The following is a 21,245-nucleotide window of genomic DNA, read 5'->3' on the forward strand; positions in this document are numbered from 1 at the left end:
TTTTGCCCATTTCTATTTGTATTGTTTGTTTTCTTATTGTTGAGTTTTAAGGATTCTTTAAAATCCTTTATCAGATATGTGTTTTGAGACTATTGTTTTTCAGTCTGTGTCTTATCTTTTTATTCTCTTAACAGTATATTTTACAGAGAAATGATGCCAGTTTTTAAAATATTTGTTTTACTTTTAAGTGTGTATGTATGTGTGTGTGAGCACCTGACTGCAGGTGACAGTAGAGGCCAGATGCATCAGATTCCTGTGAAGGTGTTACAAGTGGACTTGGGTGCTGGGAGATAAATTTGGGTAATATCTGTCTCTATTAGTTTTACCTGTGGATGTGTAATAATTCCAGCATCTTTTGTTGAAAAGATCATCCTTCCTCCGTTGAATTGTATTTGTTCTTTTATCAAAAGTGAGTTTACTATATCCTGGGCTTTGTATTTGATACCATTAATTTATCCCTGCCCCCATATGACATTTGAGTACTGTAATTTTAATAGTAAGTCATGAAACCAAATGGTGTCTGGCCTATATTTTTGTTCTTTTCCATCATTATTGTGTTACCTTTGGATATTTTGCTTTTCTACACAAACGTTAAAAAATTGTATAATCATTTATTTTTCATTCATACAACAATGCACAGCGGGCTGAGTGACTCTCTTACAGATGCTGACTCAGGAATCCATGTTCCTTCCGTCTTGACACTACTTTCTTCAACATGTACCCTCCAAGCTATGTGGAAGGTGTGCAATCACGATGATACAGAACAAGTTTCTGGTTCTCACTCAAAACTGGAAGAACAAGACTCAGAACAATCTCAACAGGTAGCCCTTAAAGGTCACTTAGACTGTTCTCTATTTTGTAGGTGTCTCTGAAGTGGCCAGGAGAACTTCTCAAGGATTTCAAAGTGCAAATGTGCAGATGGTCATCCCCTGGGCCAGGTGTTCTGGCAGCATCAGGGCCAGCAGTCTTTTTGCGTTGTAATTCCTGCAGACGTGGGCACCCAATCTATCACTGTTTCTTCACTCCCGCCTTTCCTACGGTGGGAGCGGTGTCCTTGAATAAGTAGAGGGCCCTCCAGGTTCCGTGTGCCCTCCGAACTCTGCAGGCAAAAGACTTTCTTCAGCCAACACGCCCTCATCCTCTCATATCACTAGGACGGGGACCTACTTTGAGACCACGAAGTGGCCACTGACGGAGGGACCGACAAAGGAATTTAAACCAGGGTGTGAAAAAAAAAAAAAAAAAAAAGACAGGTTCACGGGCTGTGCTGTTGCCCCTTTAAGAGCTCCTCCAACTGCACATGCTCAGTTCAGCTGTAGCGCGCGCAGGCGCACAGGTAGCAGCGGATGTTTACAGCGGCCGAGGTCGGTGCGAAGCGACCGAAGCGTCCGAAGAACTGCTGTCCGGAGTCCAAACCCGAGGGCTGCTAAGCGCCGAGGTAGAGCTGTTGCTGCCCCTCGGCCCTTCCCTCTGTACCCGTTCTCCAGCTCTGGTTACCGGTCTTCTAGCGTCCGCGTTTCTTAGCATCTTTTGAGAGTTTCTAGCCCTAGCGCCTGCCCCCACCCCATCTCCCTGCCCAGCACCCTCCACACCAAATCTTCCTCCAGTACCTTCCCTCCTGCGTACCCCACCTCCAACCCCCGACTCCCCCACCCCCTGCTGCCTGTTGCTTCTCTGTGATATGTTTGCTCTAGATTAAGTAGAAAATGTTTGCAATTAGCTCAAGGGCAAGTCGGGCATTGACAAGGTTTGAAACATATTCCACCTTGGGTGGTTATTTGAAAGAAGGCAGAGTATCCTGCAGAGGAGGAAAGAAAGGACCTGGCTGGGAAAAGGTCTAAAATAGCTGGAGAGAATTTGCAGGGGCCTGGTTCCTTTGTTTGTATTTTATTAGGCCTGTTCCTCTGCCACCAACTCAGTCATCTGATTATCTGGCCCTCTGCTCTCTTGGACCTGCACTTTTGGTCTCTGTTCTTGTCAGCGAGGACGTGGCTAAAGTGGGCTCCATTCTGGTGTTTGGTAGGCTGTCTTTCTAGAATGAGGTATTTAAGAGGCTCAGTAATAATTGTATGTAGAGGGAATTGAAGTGGGCCTTCTGAGGTGGTGGGGTTTGGCCTCTCTCTTGGCCCTGGCTTTTCTCCATCCTCCACTGAGACCTTGCTGGGAGAGTTTTGAGAAGTACATTTCTTTATGTCTTTTTTAAAATTCTGGTAGTTCCAAAGCTTTTCTATGCATAAAACAGTCAGCATATAATACTACTCAGGCTTTAATTTGATTCCACCGCAAATGGTATGCACTTAATGCATACCCAACAAGAGTTCTGGTTTTCAAGGTAAGAAGCCTCAGTTATTTCCATCATTCTGTTGGCAGGATGATCATTTGGGACCCATTTTCCCAGCAAGATATCCCCATAAGAAATGACATCTAGCCAGATAGTGGTGCACGCCTTTAATCCCAGCACTCAGGAGGCAGAGGCAGGTGGATCTCTGAGTTCGAGGCCAGCCTGGTCTAGAGAGCGAATTCCAGGACAGCCAAGGATACACTGAGAATTCCTGTCTTGAAAAACCAAAACAAAACAAATAAACAAAAAAAGTGACACCCAGATTTGACTGTGGGCCTGCTTGTGTAGGTTTTCCAAATGCAGCATAGATCAGAAACAGAACTCCCTTAGTCCAGCTTCACTTGTGTTGTTGCTGACCATTTTGAGTCCTTCTGTGCTATTGCTGCTCAGTGTTTTCCTGTATCCTTTTGTTCTGTTGGCCTGTGCTAATCACTTCTGAATAAGAATAATAAGCATTACAGCAAGTAGTAAAATGTGTAATGTAGTGAAGGAAGGATAGCCTCCTAAAAATGATTCTTTACCTTCAATCAGAGTCAATGTATTACATTCTGTTGCAGCAATACTATTTGGTTTGGTACGGGTGGTTTTTTGTTTTTTGACATGGTGACTGATCATGTCCAGGTCAGCAGCAAGCATTGATGTTTCCATGCAAGGCAATTTAGATTGTCAGACAACGCTAATATTAAGTATCAGACTCTATCATTGTTTACCTACTCCCCAACAATAGCAACAGATAGGGCTACCTTGGTGTCCTGTGTAGTCTAAAGAATTATCTGATCTGGAGCATGATCTACAATAGCTCCAGACAGCTTTCTGTTTTAAGTGAATGAATTTAATAAGCATATAGCAAGCAAAAGTAAAAGAACTAGTGAGTAGTGATAGAAGTAGCAGATAGATAGCAAAACCTCATCAGATTTAGTACTCACACCTAGTAGAGATGGCTGGAGTAGTACATTGAGGGAACAAACAAAAGGTAACGGCAGAAATCATCTGGGAAAGTCCCATTTGAGGCAGCCATTTGGAATTCCTGATTGAGAGCTCCAGGTGAGGCTTCCCAGTTTAAAAAAAAAAAAAAAAGATTAGCAAAAAGCAGACATCAAGTTGGGCACTTATAATCATCTAGTAGAAATTGACTGGAGAAGTTGAGGCAGTCATCTGCAGTTCCCAATCTAACTTTTTCTCCCTGGGTAAGATTGCCATGGCTGAATTTCTGACTTTCTGTTCCTACTGAGGTATTTTTATACCTTCTGATAAACAATAGTCTTGGAAATGATTAACCTTTTAGCCATTTTCAAGGATACAGTATTTTACTCCTGGGCTGTTTTGCTCTTCCTTTCCCTCAATCATAGAATTAGGTGCCCACCCAGCCCCAGGAAAAGGTATTTTGGAGAATATTTGGAGACCACTGGAAACAAATATGCTAGAGCTGGTACAAGAGAGTCCTTACTCTCATCATCCACTTTAACAAGCTTAAACAGCACATGACAGTTTACCAAGATAATGCACATTATACTTGGTTATAAAAATATTAACAAGAAATTAGCAAAGAATGTTGTTCTCTTGTGATTCTTTAACATCTGTATCCTTGATGTACACAAAACAAAAGCCTTTGGCTAGACAGTGCTGGGTTTGATCATAGCTCCTCTTGCTGTCTGTGACTGTGAGCAGTTTAGTAACTAAGACCAGCTTGCCTTACTTTTAGGTGTTTAATGTGCTTACTGGTGGGTGGTAACTGTTAGAAAGATGGTTGCTGAAATTCTGTTTTTACTGAAATTCTGTTCTTTTAATATGATATAAGCTTTCATGTGAGGAAAAGTTCAGTAAGATAAATATCTAGTACTAAATGAAATATATATAACATGGTTTGTGGTACCTGCTGGAGACTGTTACATAGTGGAACTGTGATAGAGTGACAGAATATATTCAGGGTGAAGATGACTTTCTTGATTCTGTAGGATTTGTGGTTTTTAAAGGTCTTTTCCTAAATTGGCCTATAAGCATATAAATACATTATTCTATTTTCAACTGGTGTCCCAAATTTTAAGGTGACTGTTAGATCAATAGTGTAGCAGTAGAACTAAGTGGCTTATCCAAGATTAAGCCCAATCTTATTAGCACTAAAGACTGGTTACAGCTGGAGACAAAGGTTCTGAATCTACTTTAAAAGTAGATGAAATTTTAATAGTTGAACCATGATTTGAAAAATATTATTTGTTTTGATTATGAAAATGGAATATTTCATCATAAAATGGAAACAAATGTGTATCAAGACATAGTTTTTCACCTGTTGTAAGATGCCAGAGTAGAAGTTTTTCATTCCTAGGCTTAGTTCTGCAGCAGTGCTGTTACCAGTTGTGCACATGGGTGTGTACAGGGACTGTCTCCAGTATTCTAGAGAGAAAACTGTGAGAGGAGAGGGATCATAACAATTTTGTTGTTATTGTTTGAGACATGCTCTTTTTTTCTTTCTTTTTTTTCCTTTTTCAAGACAGGTTTTCTCTGGTAGCCTTGGCTCTCCTGGAATTCACTCTGTAAATCAGGTTGGCCTTGAACTCACAGAGATCCTCCTGTCTCTGCCTCTTGAGTGGTGTGATTAAAGGCATGTACTATCACCCAGCTTGTGACAGGTTCTTATATAGTCCATGCTGGCCTGGAACTCACTGAAGATGACCTTGAACTCCTGAACAGGAGTCTGTTTTGATTCATAAAGTCTACAAATCTTTGTATCATTCCATAGTCTTGAGCAGTTTATATCAGCATCACCATCTTGTAAGAAATAAAGCCATTATTTTGGAAAACTCACCTGAGGTCAGTATAAAACTGGGAAGGATATCTTTCTTTTTCTAGGAAGAAAAAGACCTCTCCAGGGTAAAAAAATATTCTCTGTGCGCTGGTCATGGCATATTCTATTTTAGTAGTTGGACCTAAAGGGGTTGCTTTCTTCACCAAGATAGTGTAGGAAAAGATAAGAAGTATACTTCTTAGAGAGCAAGGGGAGGCTGTGGTAGGGAAGTAGGACACAAAGTGCTAGCAGTGACCACTTGTACTGCTAAACTTTTGCCTTAAAACTGATCTTTTGTTTGTTACAATCAAGTATTTGTTACAATGTGTTCTATTTGGGGAGAAAGTTTTGTGGCTATTTTTACCTAAAATTTAAACATCAGAGTAACCAAATCAGTAGGTTGGATGGATTGCTTGTTGTGGGTGAGTTTGTGTGTTTGTTGAGATGTAGTACTCTAGTTAATGTTGGGATACCATTAAATTTGAATTTCAGGATGACTCAGTGGGTAAAGGTACCTGAAACCCAGCCTAAAGATCTGAGTTCCATCCCTGGGATCCCTAGGGATCAGTCCTGCAAATTGTTCTCTGACCTCCACTTGAGTTTTGTGACACATTGGGTCAGTATACATACCCTCCAAATAATAAATGCAAAGTTTTTAAAAAGTTGAATCAGTTAAACATCAAATGGCTTATTATTTGTTGTTGACTTTAATTTCTAGTGGAAGTAGGATTCTTTTTTCCTAATTAAAAAAATTGGGGCTGGAGAGATGGCTCAGAGGTTAAGAGCACTGACTGCTCTTCAGAGGTCCTGAGTTCAATTTCCAGCAACCACATGGTGGCTCACAACCATCTGTAATAAGGTCTGGTGCCCTCTTTTGGTCATACATGCTGTATAATAATAAATAAATAAATCTTTTAAAAAAATTGTGTGTGTGGGCTCACACATGCCATTGTATGGGTGAGGAGATCAGAGAACAACCCAGTGGCGTTGGTATCTTTCCTCTCATCTTTATGTAGGTTCTAGGGAAGGAACTAAGGTTATAGGCTTTGTGTGGCAAGTGCTTCACCCACTGAACAATTCCTTAGGCCCTGTAATCCCTGTTCCCCATACCAGTGTCTTTGGAGGGTGAAGTGATTATTAACAAAAAGATATTCCTATCATTATTATATTTAGAATTAAATATTTGGAAATAGCTTGTGTTTAGATCTTTCATTATTTTGCTCTTGCCTTTAATGTAAATAGTTATTAAAATTTTAATTGTAGTCTTGCTTGATTGTAATCTTGAACATGGGCGGTGCTGTGAGTGCTGGTGAGGACAACGATGAGCTCATTGATAATTTGAAGGAAGCCCAGTACATCCGGACGGATTTAGTAGAGCAGGCTTTCAGAGCAATCGATCGAGCAGATTATTATCTTGAAGAATTTAAAGAAAATGCATACAAAGACTTGGCGTGGAAGCATGGAAACATTCATCTCTCAGCCCCGTGCATCTACTCAGAGGTGATGGAGGCTCTGGATCTGCAGCCTGGGCTGTCATTTCTCAATTTGGGCAGTGGTACTGGCTACCTCAGCTCCATGGTGGGGCTCATTCTAGGTGAGTGTGGATGCAGCTTGGGTCCCCTCTGCCTTAGGACAATGTGGTATCACTTTAGATAGAAAATGTAGTAGGCTAGTTGCATCCCCTGGTGAAGAACATGGACCTCCTATCAGTTGCCTGAAATTTAGCTACTAGAGGTGGATAACTGGATGATATCCACCTGTGGGCCCTGAGTTGTAAGTTTTGTTGTCTCTTACCTGTATTGCCGAATTCTACTGTGAATGATGGAAAACAGCAAAGGTGTATAAATCCTGACTTTATGTGATTTCTTAATTTTTTTTTTAAGATTTATTTGTTTATTATGTATACAGAAGAGGGCGCCAGATCTCATTACAGATGGTTGTGAGCCACTATGTGGTTGCTGGGAATTGAACTCAGGACCTCTGGAAGAACAGTCAGTGCTCTTAACCTCTGAGCCATCTCTCCAGCCCATGATTTCTTAATTTAATCTAATCACTCTTTTACTCTTTTTCCCCACTGGGTGTCATTAAAATCCTTTGGTAGTTGAAGTTCTTTGTAGCAATTTCTGTTTTGTTGTTTGCTACTAAAAGAGTAATAAGTTTATATATATTTTTAAGGAATTTTCAGATATGGATGGAAGGGATTTCTTTTCTTTCTTTCTTTTTTTTTTTTTTTGAGTTGGGGGGGGTGTTTCAAGACAGGGTTTCTCTGTGTAGCTTTGGAGTCTGTCCTAGAACTCTCTCTGTAGACCAGGGTGGCCTTGAACTCACAGAGATCCACCTGCCTCAGCTTCCCAAGTGCCAGGATTAAAGGTATGCACAGTCACCACCCGGCTGGAAGGGATTTCTTAGGTTATCATATTTAGAGTCATTGAGGCTATTTGTAAGAATGCATGTATGGATATGACCATTTCTGATATTATTATCAGGATTATCAGCCAAAGAGCTATTGAATTCCTGTCTTGTGTAAAATGTATATGGGGCAAAGACTTTTCAGATGTTGCTTGTTTTTCTTCTCAATTGAAATAAATTTTAATCTTAGTTTGTCTTTGATTGAGACATGGTTTCCATGCTTTGCGACAAGGACACAGGTCCAGATTTCTTATCATTCCTGTGACTTGCTTAATTTTACTTGAAAAATTTTACCTTGGCTAAGGTAGTGGTTTTTGCTGGGGGGAATAGATAATAAAGCCACCTAGATTAGAAGAAATCCTAATGAAAAAAGCTGGAGGAACTGAGGACATGGCTTAGTGGGTAAATGCTATACGAGCATGAACCAGAACACGTAAATAGCCAGGTACAGCAGTGTGTTCTGTAATCTCAGCACTGCAAAACAGAGATAGGATTCTAGGGACTTGCTTGGCCAGCCAGTTTAACTGAGTAGGACTCTGTCTCAAACAGTAACTTGGGGAGTGGGAGATTCCTAATGCTAATCTCTGCCATGGACACTCATGAGCATACACACATGCGCGTATGCGCGCGCACACACAAACATGCGTGACTTAGTACCTATGAAAAGAGTAAGCCTGGAGACACTGTGGCACTCAATAAGTGCCAGTAGTGCTAATGAAAGTGCTGTGAAATATAGATTAAAGCCTAATACAAGATTTATTTGTAAATACAGGTTTCTTCTTTAATTTGTTAGTAAAAGCTACTACTCTTACTTTTTTTTCCAATTTGCAAATTATTCTTTTAATGTTTGAGAAGCCCAGGCATCAAAACAAATATTGTGTTAATGAATGGAAACTATACTACACATTGAAAGACTCCTTTGAGTGGCTTGTAGCCACAAATGTGCTGAGACCTTAAGACCTCATGAGTTTCTGTAATTATACATTACATATTATACATATTATATAATGTACATATTATAATTATATATTACATATTATACATATTACATAATATACATATTATAATTATACATATACATCTGTGTTATAATTAGTAAAGTACAGAAAACAAATGAGCAAGGGTTCTTTTCCTGCTTCTAAGAGCTTTGTTATTCTCAACCCTTTCAGGTCCTTTTGGTGTAAACCATGGGGTGGAGCTTCATTCAGATGTGACTGAGTATGCGAAGCAGAAACTGGATGTCTTTATCAGAACAAGTGACAGTTTTGACAAGTATGGTCAGATGCTACCCATTCAAACTAAGAGTGTTAATTATAAATTAAAAAAAAAAGCTTGTTTAATATGCATGTGCCAGTAAACATAGTTAAAGTGTGGTTGGATGATCCCAGGTTATATGTATGCCTACCCTATTTACTGTATTATTTTAATATTCTCTGGTCTTGGGTGCTTTATGGTTTTTATTTTATTTTTTGGTTTTTTGATACAAGGCATCCTCATATAGCCCTGGCTATCTTGGAACTCACTATGTAGACCAGGCTGGCCTTGAATTTACAGAAACCTACCTGCCTCTGTTTCCTGAGTGCTGGGATTAAAGGCATGTACCACCATACCTGGGCAGCTTTTTTGTTTGTTTGTTTTTGTTTTTGAGACATGGGTTCTCTGTTTAACATCTTTGACTATCCTGGAACTCAGACCAGGATGATCTTGGATTTACAGAGATCTTCCTGCCTCTGCCTCCCAAGTGCTGGGATTAAAGGTGTGGGCCACCACCTCCCAGCCAGCTTTGTGTTTTATAACTTATGATACTTTACATTAATTATTATCAGTATAGTGAGAGAAGACAACAAAAACTTTATTCAGTTGTCATGTTCCAGTATAGAAAACTTTTATCACCTAATTGTTTCCATAATTAAATGGTTATGTTTATTTTTGAACAGTTTATGTAAGTAGCTCTTAGCATTTAAAATATACCACTGAAGTTCTTAAAGAATGGAAATTTCAGGGAATAAAAAGTGTCTTTTTTTAAAAAAGATTTATTTATTTATTATGTATTCAGAAGAGGGTGCCAGATTTCATTACAGATGGTTGTGAACCACCATGTGGTTGCTGGTAATTGAACTCAGGACCTCTGGAAGAACAGTTGGTGCTCTTAACTCTGAGCCATCTCTCCAGCCCTAAAAAGTGTCGATTTTGCCGATAGTGGTGGACAGAGGCAGGCAGATCTTTGTGAGTTTGAGCAGCTTGTTCTATGGCAATTTCTAGGCTAGACAGTAGAGAGAGCCTGTCCAAATAGAGAAAATGCTTTTTAAAACCTCCTGTTGGGGCTGGCTCAGGGTAGGTAAAGGCACTTGCCTCTCAGAGTGATGCTCTGAATTTGGTCTGTGGAAACTTCTACAAGCTGTACACACACACACACACACACACACACACACACACACACACATCTTGAATAAGTAAATCACAATCTAAAAATCTGTAGTTGCTTGTCAAGCAACTGAATGTGGTGCTGTACATTGTAAAAACAGTGAAAAATGATAGCTGATGTTGCTTTATATTTGGATCATGTTGGAACATTCACTTTCATTCTATTTTGTTTGTAATTTCTAAGGTTCTTTTTATATAGTAATATAGCTTCTAGCTCCTGGATCTGGAAAGTGTTACTTGTCCTGTGATTTTGTAATTAAAATATAACCTATGGTAAGCATAAACTTGTTTTATGTACTTATTACAATGACACATGTAGTTATAGAAAATTTTTTTCCTTGCAGATTTGACTTCTGTGAACCTTCCTTTGTAACTGGCAATTGCCTGGAGATTGCTCCAGATTGTTGTCAGTATGATCGTGTGTATTGTGGAGCTGGTGTGCAGAAAGAACATGAAGAGTACATGAAGAATCTTCTAAAAGTTGGAGGGATCCTTGTCATGCCCTTGGAAGAGAAGGTCAGGTTCTCTACACAGCTGACATTGTGTATACTCTCCTTCAAAGTCAGCTTATGTGTACTACTTTTGCAGTAGCTCTGCCATGTTATTAACCGATAACAAGTATGGATATGTCTAGGTCTTCCATACCCTAGGTGCTATGTGTGAACCTTCCCTTACCTCCTTTCTCTTTTATATTTGTTCTTCCTTCTGTTTTTTTCTTTCCTTCTCCTTACTTTTTCTCCCTTCCCTTCTCTTTCTTCTTCCTTCTCTTCATCTTCACCCCAGCTCCCATTGCTGTTGCCTTGTACTTGCTCAGTACTTTGATGGAAAGTATTTTACACATTTCCCCCTTTTCAAAATTTTTCTTGTATAGACTGGCTTGAAATTTAGAATGCTTTACTTAAAAGAGTTCATGAATATAATTTTTAAAAATTTATTTATTTTTATTTTATATGCATTGGTGTTTTGCCTGGAAGTATGTCTCTATGAGCGTGTCAGATTTCCTGAAACTGGAGTTACAGACAGTTATGAACTGCCATGTGGGTTCTGGGAATTGAACACAGGTCCTCTGGAAGAGCAGCCAATGTTCTTAACCACTGAGTTATCTCTCCAGCCCCTCATGAATGTAATGTTAAGTCATTTAATTTTGAATCTACATCATTTTGGTGTTTAAAAGTTGTATTTGGTTGATATATCTCTTAAGTATGTATGTTTATGTATGAGTGTTCACATGTGTGCATGTATGCATGTGCATGTGGAGGCCAGAGAATTGACATCTGGTGTCTTCTTTGGACAGCTTTCCACTTTATATATTGAGGCAGGATTTCTCACTTGAACTCAAAGCTCACCAGTTTGGCTGATCTAGCTAGCCAGCTTGCTCTGGAGATTCTCTGTCTGCACCTTCTGAATGTTAAGATTACAAGTGAACCACACCATCTGCCTAATGTTTTAATTGAGTGCTGGGGATTGGAACTCTGGTTCTCCTGTTGGCATGGCACTTTACCAACTGAGCTATTTTCCTAGTCTTTTCTTATTTTTTAACATTTTGGTTTTCTTTTTCATATTTTCTTTGTAACTGATTTGTTTATGGGAGTAAGTTATTGGTCTCATAGTGTTTTCCTACACCCTGGATTTTGTAGTTCATAGATGCATGTTCTTCTTTCCTTTGTATTTTCTACCTATTGGTAATTAGATCTAGAGGCTTAGTAGAGTTTACCTTTGTCACATTTTGATGGAGGAGAACACAAGAATATAAGCTATGTATTAAAAATAGACATTTGTCTTCAGTATACAAAGGATTGATTCTAAGATCACTTTCTTCCACTCATGATGACAAAATATGGAGATGCCTCAGATCCTTTCATAAAATCATGTAGTATGTTAGTAGCATATGACCTACACACATCCTCCTGTGTACTTTAGAATACCTCTAGATTAATGATAATACCTGGTAGAGTATCAATGCTGTATAAATAGTTGTTTATTGTGTTGCTTAGGGAATAATGATGAGCAGAAAAATCTGTACATGTTCAGTAGTACACAATTTACTTTCTGAATATTTTTGGATTCTTGGGTGTAAGAACATTGGATCTATAGGACAAGTTCTACTTAAGGATGTAGGCACAAGCAGCTTCTTTGTTTACTCATCCTTGCAGAATGATAGTAGCCTGATCCATTGTTTCATTAAGAACTATAAAATAATACATTTATCTGGGCGGTGGTGGCACATGCCTGTAATCCCAGCACTCGGGAGGGAGAGCCAGGTGGATCTCTGTGAGTTCAAGGCCAGCCTGATCTACAGAGCTAGTCCAGGACAGGCTCCAAAGCTACAGAGAAACCCTGTCTCGAAAAACCAAAAGAAAAAAAAAAAAAAAAAAAAAAAGAACAATACATTTAAATTCCTTCATTTTTTCTGTATTTAGGTGCTGGGTAACTTTGATAAAGAGAAAACTGCTTATTACTGATTTGGTCCCCCTGAGGTATACATTATGTAATACATACAGGATCAATTTTGGTTATTAATATTTGCTTATTAATTTGGCTTTTTGTCAAATGGACTAATAAGGCTTTGTTTGTTTCTTAGTATCAACTAATTTTGATTGAGATCATTTTAGTTCTAGATTAATTTGAAGAGGATAGGCATCTTCATACTATTTCCATCTGCTCATCTAGATTATGAAATACAGGTTTATAGTTTTATTTAAGGTCTTACATATCATTTATGTATTATATTTAAATGTTTGATGTTCATTCTAGCTAGAAACTATCCTTTAAAAAGAAAAGGCTTCTGGTGTTGCACACCTTTTATCAGGTGAAACTCTAAGTTTGAGGTCAGCCTGGTCTATAGAGTGAGTTCCAAGACAGCCAGGGCAATATAGACAAACTCTGTCTTAAAAACAAACAAAACAAAAAAGTTTCTTAGTGATGAAGAGATGGCTCAGCAGTTAGGAACATACAGTTCTTACAGAGGAAATTGAGTTCAGGCAACTCACCAAGGTCTGTAACTCGAGCTTTAGGGGTTCTGAGGATCTCTACTGGACTCTGAGAGCACTGGCACTTGTACATATACCTTTACACACACATACACACACACACTTTAATCTTCAAATTTTTCTGAAAAAATGTTTTTGCTCTTATCTCTGAATATGATTAATCTTTAGATATTTCTCTAGTAATTATGCTGTTTAATCCTTTTAGAGAATCTCAGTTTTAGGTAATTTTCTGGGTTAGATGTTTTTTGTTTTCTTTATTTTCTTTATTTATTTATTATGTACACAGAAGAGGGTGCCAGATCTCATTATAGATGGTCATGAGCCACCATGTGGTTGCTGGGAATTGAACTCAGGACCTCTGGAAGAGCAGTCAATGCTCTTAACTTCTAAGCCATCTCTCCAGCCCCTAGGGTTAGGGGTTTTTAGAAAAGATGAACATATAATCATATCAGTTCTATGACATATTAGGCCATTTACAGACTGTCCTAGTCACATTGAACACACAGAGGCTTTGTCGTTAAATTGGATTCTTTGGTACCAATCCTATAATGTAAAGTGCTTTGATGATCTACATTGCTATATATCAGCTAGCATATCCCACTGCACCCCTGAAGTGCTGTTAGTGAGAGTAAGGACAATTGCTTAGGTATCCAGAATGACACATTTATGTTGAAGAAGGTAACAGAAGCATGGTGGTAGTATCTGACATTTGGGCCTCTCCTGCTCCCTTGCTGTTACAGGTGCAGATGGCTTGCACCTCAGATGTTTTTGTGCCTCAGATGCCATTGTAGCTATACTCTTGAAAGCAGCACACAGAATTTAGGGTTGTTTTTTTTTTTTTTTATGGTTGAAATATTGTGGTTATTTTTACTGAGGACAGACTCTTTCCAACTTATCCCTGACCACTGTTTTGAAGAACCTTAGAATGTTTGGTAAGAATTATTCTTCCTTATCTCATTATTTCCTCTTCTAGTCCTTTAACTGGCTTATCGTTCATATTTCTTGTAAATACAAGGTACGTTATGGAGCTTGAGTAGGTTCATGCTAAGCATTTGCATAAGAGTATTCCTGTTAGTTGTAAGTAATATCACATTAGGTGTTATATAGACAGGCTGTTTCATATACATATACAATTACACTTAAACATAAGTTGTCTAGTAGCCAAATCCTTTGGGTATTCTTGTTTTGTCTTTGAGATAGTTGACCAAGATAACACGCACAGGTCCTTCTGCTTGGGAAACAAAAAAGATTCTGGCTGTTTCCTTCGCCCCTCTGGTCCAACCCTGCCGTTCGGAGTCAGGACAGCCTAGACTTGTCCAACTGCGTGAGTATAAGCATCTACCTCTCTTTTATCTCTGATTAAAATTAGAATAGAAACAAAAAGTGCAAGTAACACTTTGACATTAAAGAGTACTAACCTCCCTTATTGCAGCCCTCAAATTATACAAGATACTAGAGACATTTAAAGTCTGTTTAGCCCATTTTAGATGATTTTAGTCTTCTTTTAAATTTATAAAGTGTTGATGCTGATCATGCTCCTGAAAGTAGCAGATTCACAAAAGCTAATTTTGCCACATGGGAATCTCAGGCAGTTTGCCTTGCCTGCTGGGAATGTATAGTGGTCCCTGTGCACAGTCTTCACAGTCCATGTCTCATGCTGCTTTAAGCAATACAGGTGAGCCTGTTCTGCTATGTGACTGGGAAATTTTGAGTACCCTCACATGCTCTAAATCTTTGTGCTTACATCTATCTCCAAGATGCAGACTCAGCATGGAGCTAACATAGGGTGACATTCATCCTGATGTTTTATATTTAAAGAAGTTCTAATAGAAATAGGATTTCAAAGTGATGAAGATTTAGGATTTCCAAGTAAAGACAATTCATCATATGTTTGATCACTTAAAACATTTGGAAAACACACACACACACACAACAAAAAGAGAAAGAGAGAGGGAGAAAAATAGAATAGGAATGTGAATTATTATAGATAGTTCTAAAACAAATACATTTTTTGGTGAATTTTTTTAGAAAACACTTCAATTTGTTATAGTTATTTAACAAATTGCCCTACTTTGTGTATCATATGAAATTCAGTAACAAGTAATAGTGAAACATACAAAGAAGTTTAGAGAGACTAGGGAAGGTATGTAGAAGATGATGTTATGTTGTACTTGATTTTGAGAGGAATAGAAAGTTATTAGGAGAACCAGGGCAAAGTTAGAGTCACACACTCTATGGTATAGTTATTGTGGGTATTTTGGAAAAACTTGACTTATATGTAGTTTGGGTTTTAATTCATTGTATGGCTGTGGAGAGCTTCAGATGTTATTGAAGATGCTGCACATACCAGTCATTTGGAGGGTGAATTTTCAGACTGGTGTGTTGTAGAATATTATTTTAAGGTGTGTTACTTTTGTTTATGTTACATTTGTTTAACTCTATTAAGCTGTGTTACTGTGCTGGCCTGAAACACCTGATGGTCTAATAAAGAACTGAATAGCCAATAGCAAGGCAGGAGAGAGAAATAGGCTGAGCTGTCAGGCAGAGAGAATAAATAGAAGGAGAAATCTGGGAGAGAAGAGAATTAGCCAGAGAAGAAGGAGGACACCCAGCTACACAGCAAGCCATTTACAGAAGTAAGAGAATAGGAAAAGCCCAAAGGCAAAAGATAGATGGAATAATTTAAGTAAAGCTGGCTAGAAATAAGCCAAGCTAAGGCCAGCATTCATAAGTAATAATAAGCCTCCATGTGTGTTTACTTGGGAGTTGGGTAACAGACCCCTCAAAAGAGTAAAACAAACAAACAACAATATTGGTTCTCTAAAATTTTGTTCTTTAAGCAAATGTGGCCTGTGATAAGGAAGTGCACCATCCTCTGGCACAATGGCTGGGTTTAGAAGACAAGGACTCATGAGAGCATTTGGAAGACTTTGAAGATCTGGTGTTTCTGTGTGAGGGCTTGTCAAGCCTGGCTATGTGTTGCCTCCTGAGATGCTCACTGTGAATGTTGAGTGATAAACATTCATGTAACTTGGTTAGCATTACTAAAGTGATTGGTTGGGTAGGGTATTTGCAGTTTCTATCTTCCCAGATTGTCCTAGTTCACTGATTTTTGTGAGACCAAGGGAATAAGAGAAACCGCATAGCAAAGCCAGCCCACAGTGATACTGAACAGCTTTGGATATGCACTGCCTGGAGCATCCCCCTAAGTGGCATGTATGCAGGTTGGAGGCAGGAAGTTGATGGGGTTTTCCCCATCAGGCAAGAGACAAAGATTGAGACTACACCAGCCTTGGCAGGAAGGGTTCAGGGACACATGACCTTTCTAAGGAAGAACAGGAGAGCCCAAGGTATTGTATTATTGTCTGTGCTAAGTGTGGGGTAGGCTTGACTTGACTGGGACTAAATTTCAACTTGGGGAGGTAGTCTGTATTACTTAAAGTCACAGAACAGATGTAAAGCCAAGGATCAGCAGTCATACTGAGAGAGGAGTGAAGTGAATACTGGAGGCTTTGGGAGTGTCACAAGGCCCAAGGAAGAGAAGTCATAGAGAAGGGCTCTGAACTGAGTCAGCTATTCCTGGTGGTCCTCAGGGGAAGTTTGACAGGCCAGAGTTGATGCTTGGGAGCCCAATGGCCAATGAGGAACTGTTTTTAGCATCTTGGAGAAACAGCTGGATTGCAGAGGTTCTGGAACCAAGTTTTCTTGAATTGAGTTAGAGCAGGATATACACAGGTCATTTGTTGAGCTACATGGCAGGATGCCGCAGAACCATCCTGGAGAGAGAGAGAGCACAGCTCCATGTTCTCAGGGACAGAGGACAAAGCTTGGTGCCTCTGAAAGAGGTAGGAGATACTGTTTGTTGTTAGAACCTAGTCTATTTTCTGTTTAATGTATCTAAACCCATGGCCTCTAATTCCTTTTACTTTGAGAAAAACCCTTATTACTGCCATGTGTTTATTGTTAGCTTAAAGTTGTGTTTGGTTTACATTTTCCCCCCTTTGGTGTGCTTTAGAAGTTTTGTTCTTCTTAAAATGGTTTTAGATTTTCACTTGTCTACTTTAACAAAAATATTTTATAAATTACTGTGAAACTATTAAAATAGATAAAGGGATGTTAGAAGTGTGGATTACTATATTGTTGAGTGGGTGTTATTGTGTCATTGAGCAGAGTAAGTCAAGTTATAAACTAGTCTGCAAGAACAAACCCTAAGGTTTCAAACTCTGCTGCTGACTGATTAGCTAGGCAGTATTTCTTTCCTTTTCAGAGTTAGAGTTAGTGTATGTGGATATGTCTTTTGAAAAACACATGAGGTGCAGAGTAGACCACTGGTTCCTATTTTGTTAGAATGCTCCCCTTCTTTGAAGTTCTTCCAGCAAGTTAGGTATGGGGTTGGCCCTGCCCGTGCCCACAGGCTCTGCCCCTGTCCACAGCACCACTGGCCGTGCGCAGCCTGCAGGATCTGGCCCGGCTTGCTATCCGTGGCAGCATCAAGAGGGCTATGCGCCAGGAAGCCACCAGAGGAGGTGGACTGAAGAGCACACCTATGTTTAAAAGAAGGCGACTTCGTCGAAGGCGAATGGAAACTATTGTCTTTTTGGACAAAGAGGTCTTTGCCAGTCGAATTTCCAACCCCTCTGATGACACCAGCTATGAGGATGCAGAGGAGGATCGGCGGGAAGTGGCCGAGAGGACCTTGCGGGAGGCCAAGCCTGAGCCACCAGTAAACTTCCTTCGCCAGAGGGTATTGCGCCTCCCATTGCCTGACCCCCTGAAGTACTACCTGCTGTATTACAGGGAAAAGTGAGCTGTGGGAGAGTGGGACCAGGATACCCAGAGCATTCTGCTGGCCAGGTACACGTGTCTTTTCCCTTTATTGGTTCCTGACTGTCCTCTGAAACTTTCATGCAATGGTGTGATTTTATTTAAGCACAATCCAACAAGAAACTTCATTGAATTACTTTCCTCAATAGGGGTGGGGTGGGGTGCGCATATTGTTGGCTGTACTGTAATTTGAGCTCATTGGGAACTGCATGATATCTGCTCCTTATGCAGGCAAACTTATACGTTGAGGCCGGAACTGAATTGTATTGGATCCTGTGTGAAGCAAGGGGCATGTCTGTAAAGGTGTGACATCTTTGAGTGTGACACACCACCATTCAGCTTGAATTTTATGTCATGATTCTATTGTTGGCACTGAGTTCATCTGACTTTTGTTTTCTAGATTGGGAAATGTTGGAAAGCTTCCTTTATTTTAATCAAACTAATCAAATCTTATGTAAAATATCCACTTGTTTTTAAAAGGAAAAGAAAATGAGATGCAAGAGGAGGAATAAAATACAAAACTGTCAGATGTTTTTCCGGAATTTCCAAAGACTTCTAAGTAATTGACAGCCCCACCCCCCTACTTTCTGTTACTTTATAGGAACCACCATCAAGTAATATCTTACAGGATATTCTAAAAGGAGAACAAGTTTTTCTTACTAAAAAAAGAAAATGTGAGTGATAAGCTAGTCACTGAACTGCAAAGACCAGAACAGGTTTCTAAGGTGTTAATGAGAATTTTCAGAGCAGGTAGAGAGACTGCAGGGTGTTACAGACAGCCCATGCTTCTCAACTTCAGTTTGCTATCTTTCTGTGATCATATTAGAGTACCAATTCATAGATTTTTATCTTTTATAATTCTGGAGAAAAAAGTGTTAGTTTTGTAAATTTTCTTAAGAACAGATATATGTATTTTACTAGCTCCATTGCATTAGAGCAGTTTAACCCAGTGACTTGTGAAATTTATTATCTCTAGGCCATTGGTGTTGAGAACTATCAGATTTTTTTAAAACAACCTTTCTGGCTGTCAGAGGGCAGGACTTGAAGTTACATTGATGATTCTAAAAGCTGGCCCTTAAAAAACATTTTTTTAATCCAAAGAAAAGAATAGTGTAAATTGTTAACAATAAACCCAAATTAGAGTGTTAATTTAGGATTAAGTACTGAGATTTTATGATTTATTTTCAGCTTAGCCTCACATGACTTGCAGAGAGAGGTTTGATCTGTGATTTCTCCAGCTTAAATGGGTATTTTGGATCTTTCCTTTTTCTTTTTCTATTTTAAGTTAGTTGAGTCATTTTACCACACAGTATAGTCTGCATGTATAGCTGGTAAAACATATATTGCTCTATATTATAAATATAATGTACACTTATATTACTTTAAATGTAAGCTATTTAAAGAAAGTTCATAGTTGTTTTTACTTGCTTTTTAACTCCAAGTCAGGCTTCTTTTCTTTCAGAGAGGAATGCATGCTCTAATTTGACTTGCAAATGTTTGTAGTTTGCAGATCTTTGTTGCTGTTAACTCTAATTGTTAGGTAGACTACTATGTTATCTGGAAAATTTTGGACATAAATTTAAATAAATCTGTGAAGTCTGTATATTAAGTGGCTTGACTGAAATTTTTCCTGTGATTGAATATGGGCTGCATTTTGAAAAGCCACATTTGCCTTTATGCTGGATTAAAACATTACAATGCATAAGACTTTTCCTCTATATGTTATAACTTTTCTTAGCATTTTGTATTTATATGTTATCACTTTGTGATTTTAAACCATAATTCAGTTAAATATAGTTATAACACGAGGAATAGATTGGTCTTTATAAAACCAGAAGAAAATTGGAATTTTCTTGTGAGTAAACATACTTTGCTGCCAGAATTCAGTATAATGTACCACATTCTGTTTTCAGACTAGTAAATCTTAATATAGTCAAATGTCCTCAGGATCTGTATTGTAAACAACATTGAAAACTGCTTATGTTTTAAGGAGTGGTTATTTTTAAACATGTGACTTCTGTTTTAATGTAAGAATCAAAGGTATACATAAAAATAGATTTGCCAATGTGCAACTTAAAGTCGAAAATCCAAGAACTTAGAAACACTGTTTTGGTTTTTGTTTTGTTTTGTTTTTGTTTTTTTTCAGTGAGATGAAACACATGGGGAACTCAATCAATAAAAAAGTAGTTAAGACATTTTATTCTCAGCATTGCTTCATTACATCTTGTTAAAATTCCATTCTGTCTAGTGGGATTGCAGTTTGTATACTTTTTAAATGTCAGTTTTTCTTTTGCATTCTGTGATTATTCCATACCCGCAAACACCCTAGTGTTGGCATATTCAACACATGTAGAAGTGAGTTTATTAGATGCCATCCCAAAGGTAGAATCTCCTATGCAAGAGTATGTTATCTTAAATTGGCCATCAAAATCCATCACCCATCATATTACCTTCAAAACAGTACATAGTTCTAAGAGTCTATGAAAGAGCTTGTTTTCACTTAATTGACAAGAAATAGTATTAAGAACCTTTAAAATTTCTAGACTGATGGAAAAATCAAGTTGACACTCTTTCCATTCCATAATATTTTTTAAAATTTTAATGATTAATGTCTTTTTATATGGACTTGTTACTTTTGCTTGATTCAGAGGAAATCTTATCATTCATGTGGTGATACTCTTAAAGCATCTTAGCAGGCTGATGTCTGTCCACTCATCCAAAGAGATTTATTCTCAACCCTGTTTTCACACTTCTACTATCTGTCAAGAAGCCTTGCATGAGATAATGATGGGTCTCCCACCTGAACTGAGCTGCTCCTCAATTCCTAGTAACATAAAGAACAGGAAGTGATATCACTAGAGGGAGGGGACCAGCAGGCACTAGAGCTTTGCTCTGGACCCTGTCCTGTCAAGTTGATGAACTACAGACCTAGTTTTTTACTTCCCATACTGTGAACAAGCCAGTTATCCCACTATGAACTCACATCATGGCCTACAGTTTTCCACATGCAGAACCCACAAATTCATCATCCCATCAAGAATCCCTCAAAGAAACAGGCTCAGTCTCTATGGTTACCAGTGGAGACCTTATCTGGAAGCTCTGCTCTTCAGCCTCCTCACCTGCAAATACTTGGGTACAAAGGAAGCACACAAAGTAACCAGGATACTGGATACTGTGCAAATGCTGGGCACCAGCCTCTAGTATCTACATGCTAGATCTCACTTGATGCTGCCCAGGCTATCACCCTGTCTGAATCTCCACCATCCAGCCATATTTTAGGTCAGTTCTTCATAACTAAGGTTGGAAGCTAGATGATGGAACCTCAGGTTCATGACAGCTCCTTAATCTGTGAAAATCCATCATGCCCATGTCAGTTTCCAACCTGTCAAAGAATCTGAGCAACACTTTTTTTGTGTCCTAGAGAATGTGACTTGGAGCTCACCATTGGGCTGATGAGAGAACATATACAGCCTTG

General features: G+C 38.8%; 1 protein-coding gene across 4 annotated transcripts; it reads left to right on the forward strand.

The window, feature by feature from the left end:
- The first annotated feature begins 1,304 nt into the window (after positions 1 to 1,304).
- Positions 1,305 to 19,965, forward strand: Pcmtd2 (protein-L-isoaspartate (D-aspartate) O-methyltransferase domain containing 2). 4 transcript variants are annotated; one of them, XM_036183300.1, is made up of 6 exons: positions 1,305 to 1,438; positions 6,387 to 6,717; positions 8,702 to 8,804; positions 10,301 to 10,472; positions 14,147 to 14,270; positions 17,361 to 17,577. In XM_036183300.1, the coding sequence occupies exons 2-6, from the start codon at positions 6,411 to 6,413 to the stop codon at positions 17,498 to 17,500; spliced, it is 846 nt and encodes a 281-aa protein (XP_036039193.1). In that variant the 5' UTR covers positions 1,305 to 1,438; positions 6,387 to 6,410; the 3' UTR covers positions 17,501 to 17,577. The 4 variants fall into 4 exon arrangements, with proteins under 4 accessions (XP_036039193.1, XP_036039191.1, XP_036039194.1 ...); XM_036183298.1 differs by having other exon boundaries at positions 1,307 to 1,438; positions 17,380 to 19,965; XM_036183299.1 differs by lacking the exon at positions 1,305 to 1,438 and adding an exon at positions 1,460 to 2,332 and having other exon boundaries at positions 17,380 to 19,965.
- Positions 19,966 to 21,245: the final 1,280 nt, after the last annotated feature.

This window comes from Onychomys torridus, chromosome 4 (assembly GCF_903995425.1).
Source record: "Onychomys torridus chromosome 4, mOncTor1.1, whole genome shotgun sequence".
Taxonomy (NCBI): Eukaryota; Metazoa; Chordata; class Mammalia; order Rodentia; family Cricetidae; genus Onychomys; species Onychomys torridus.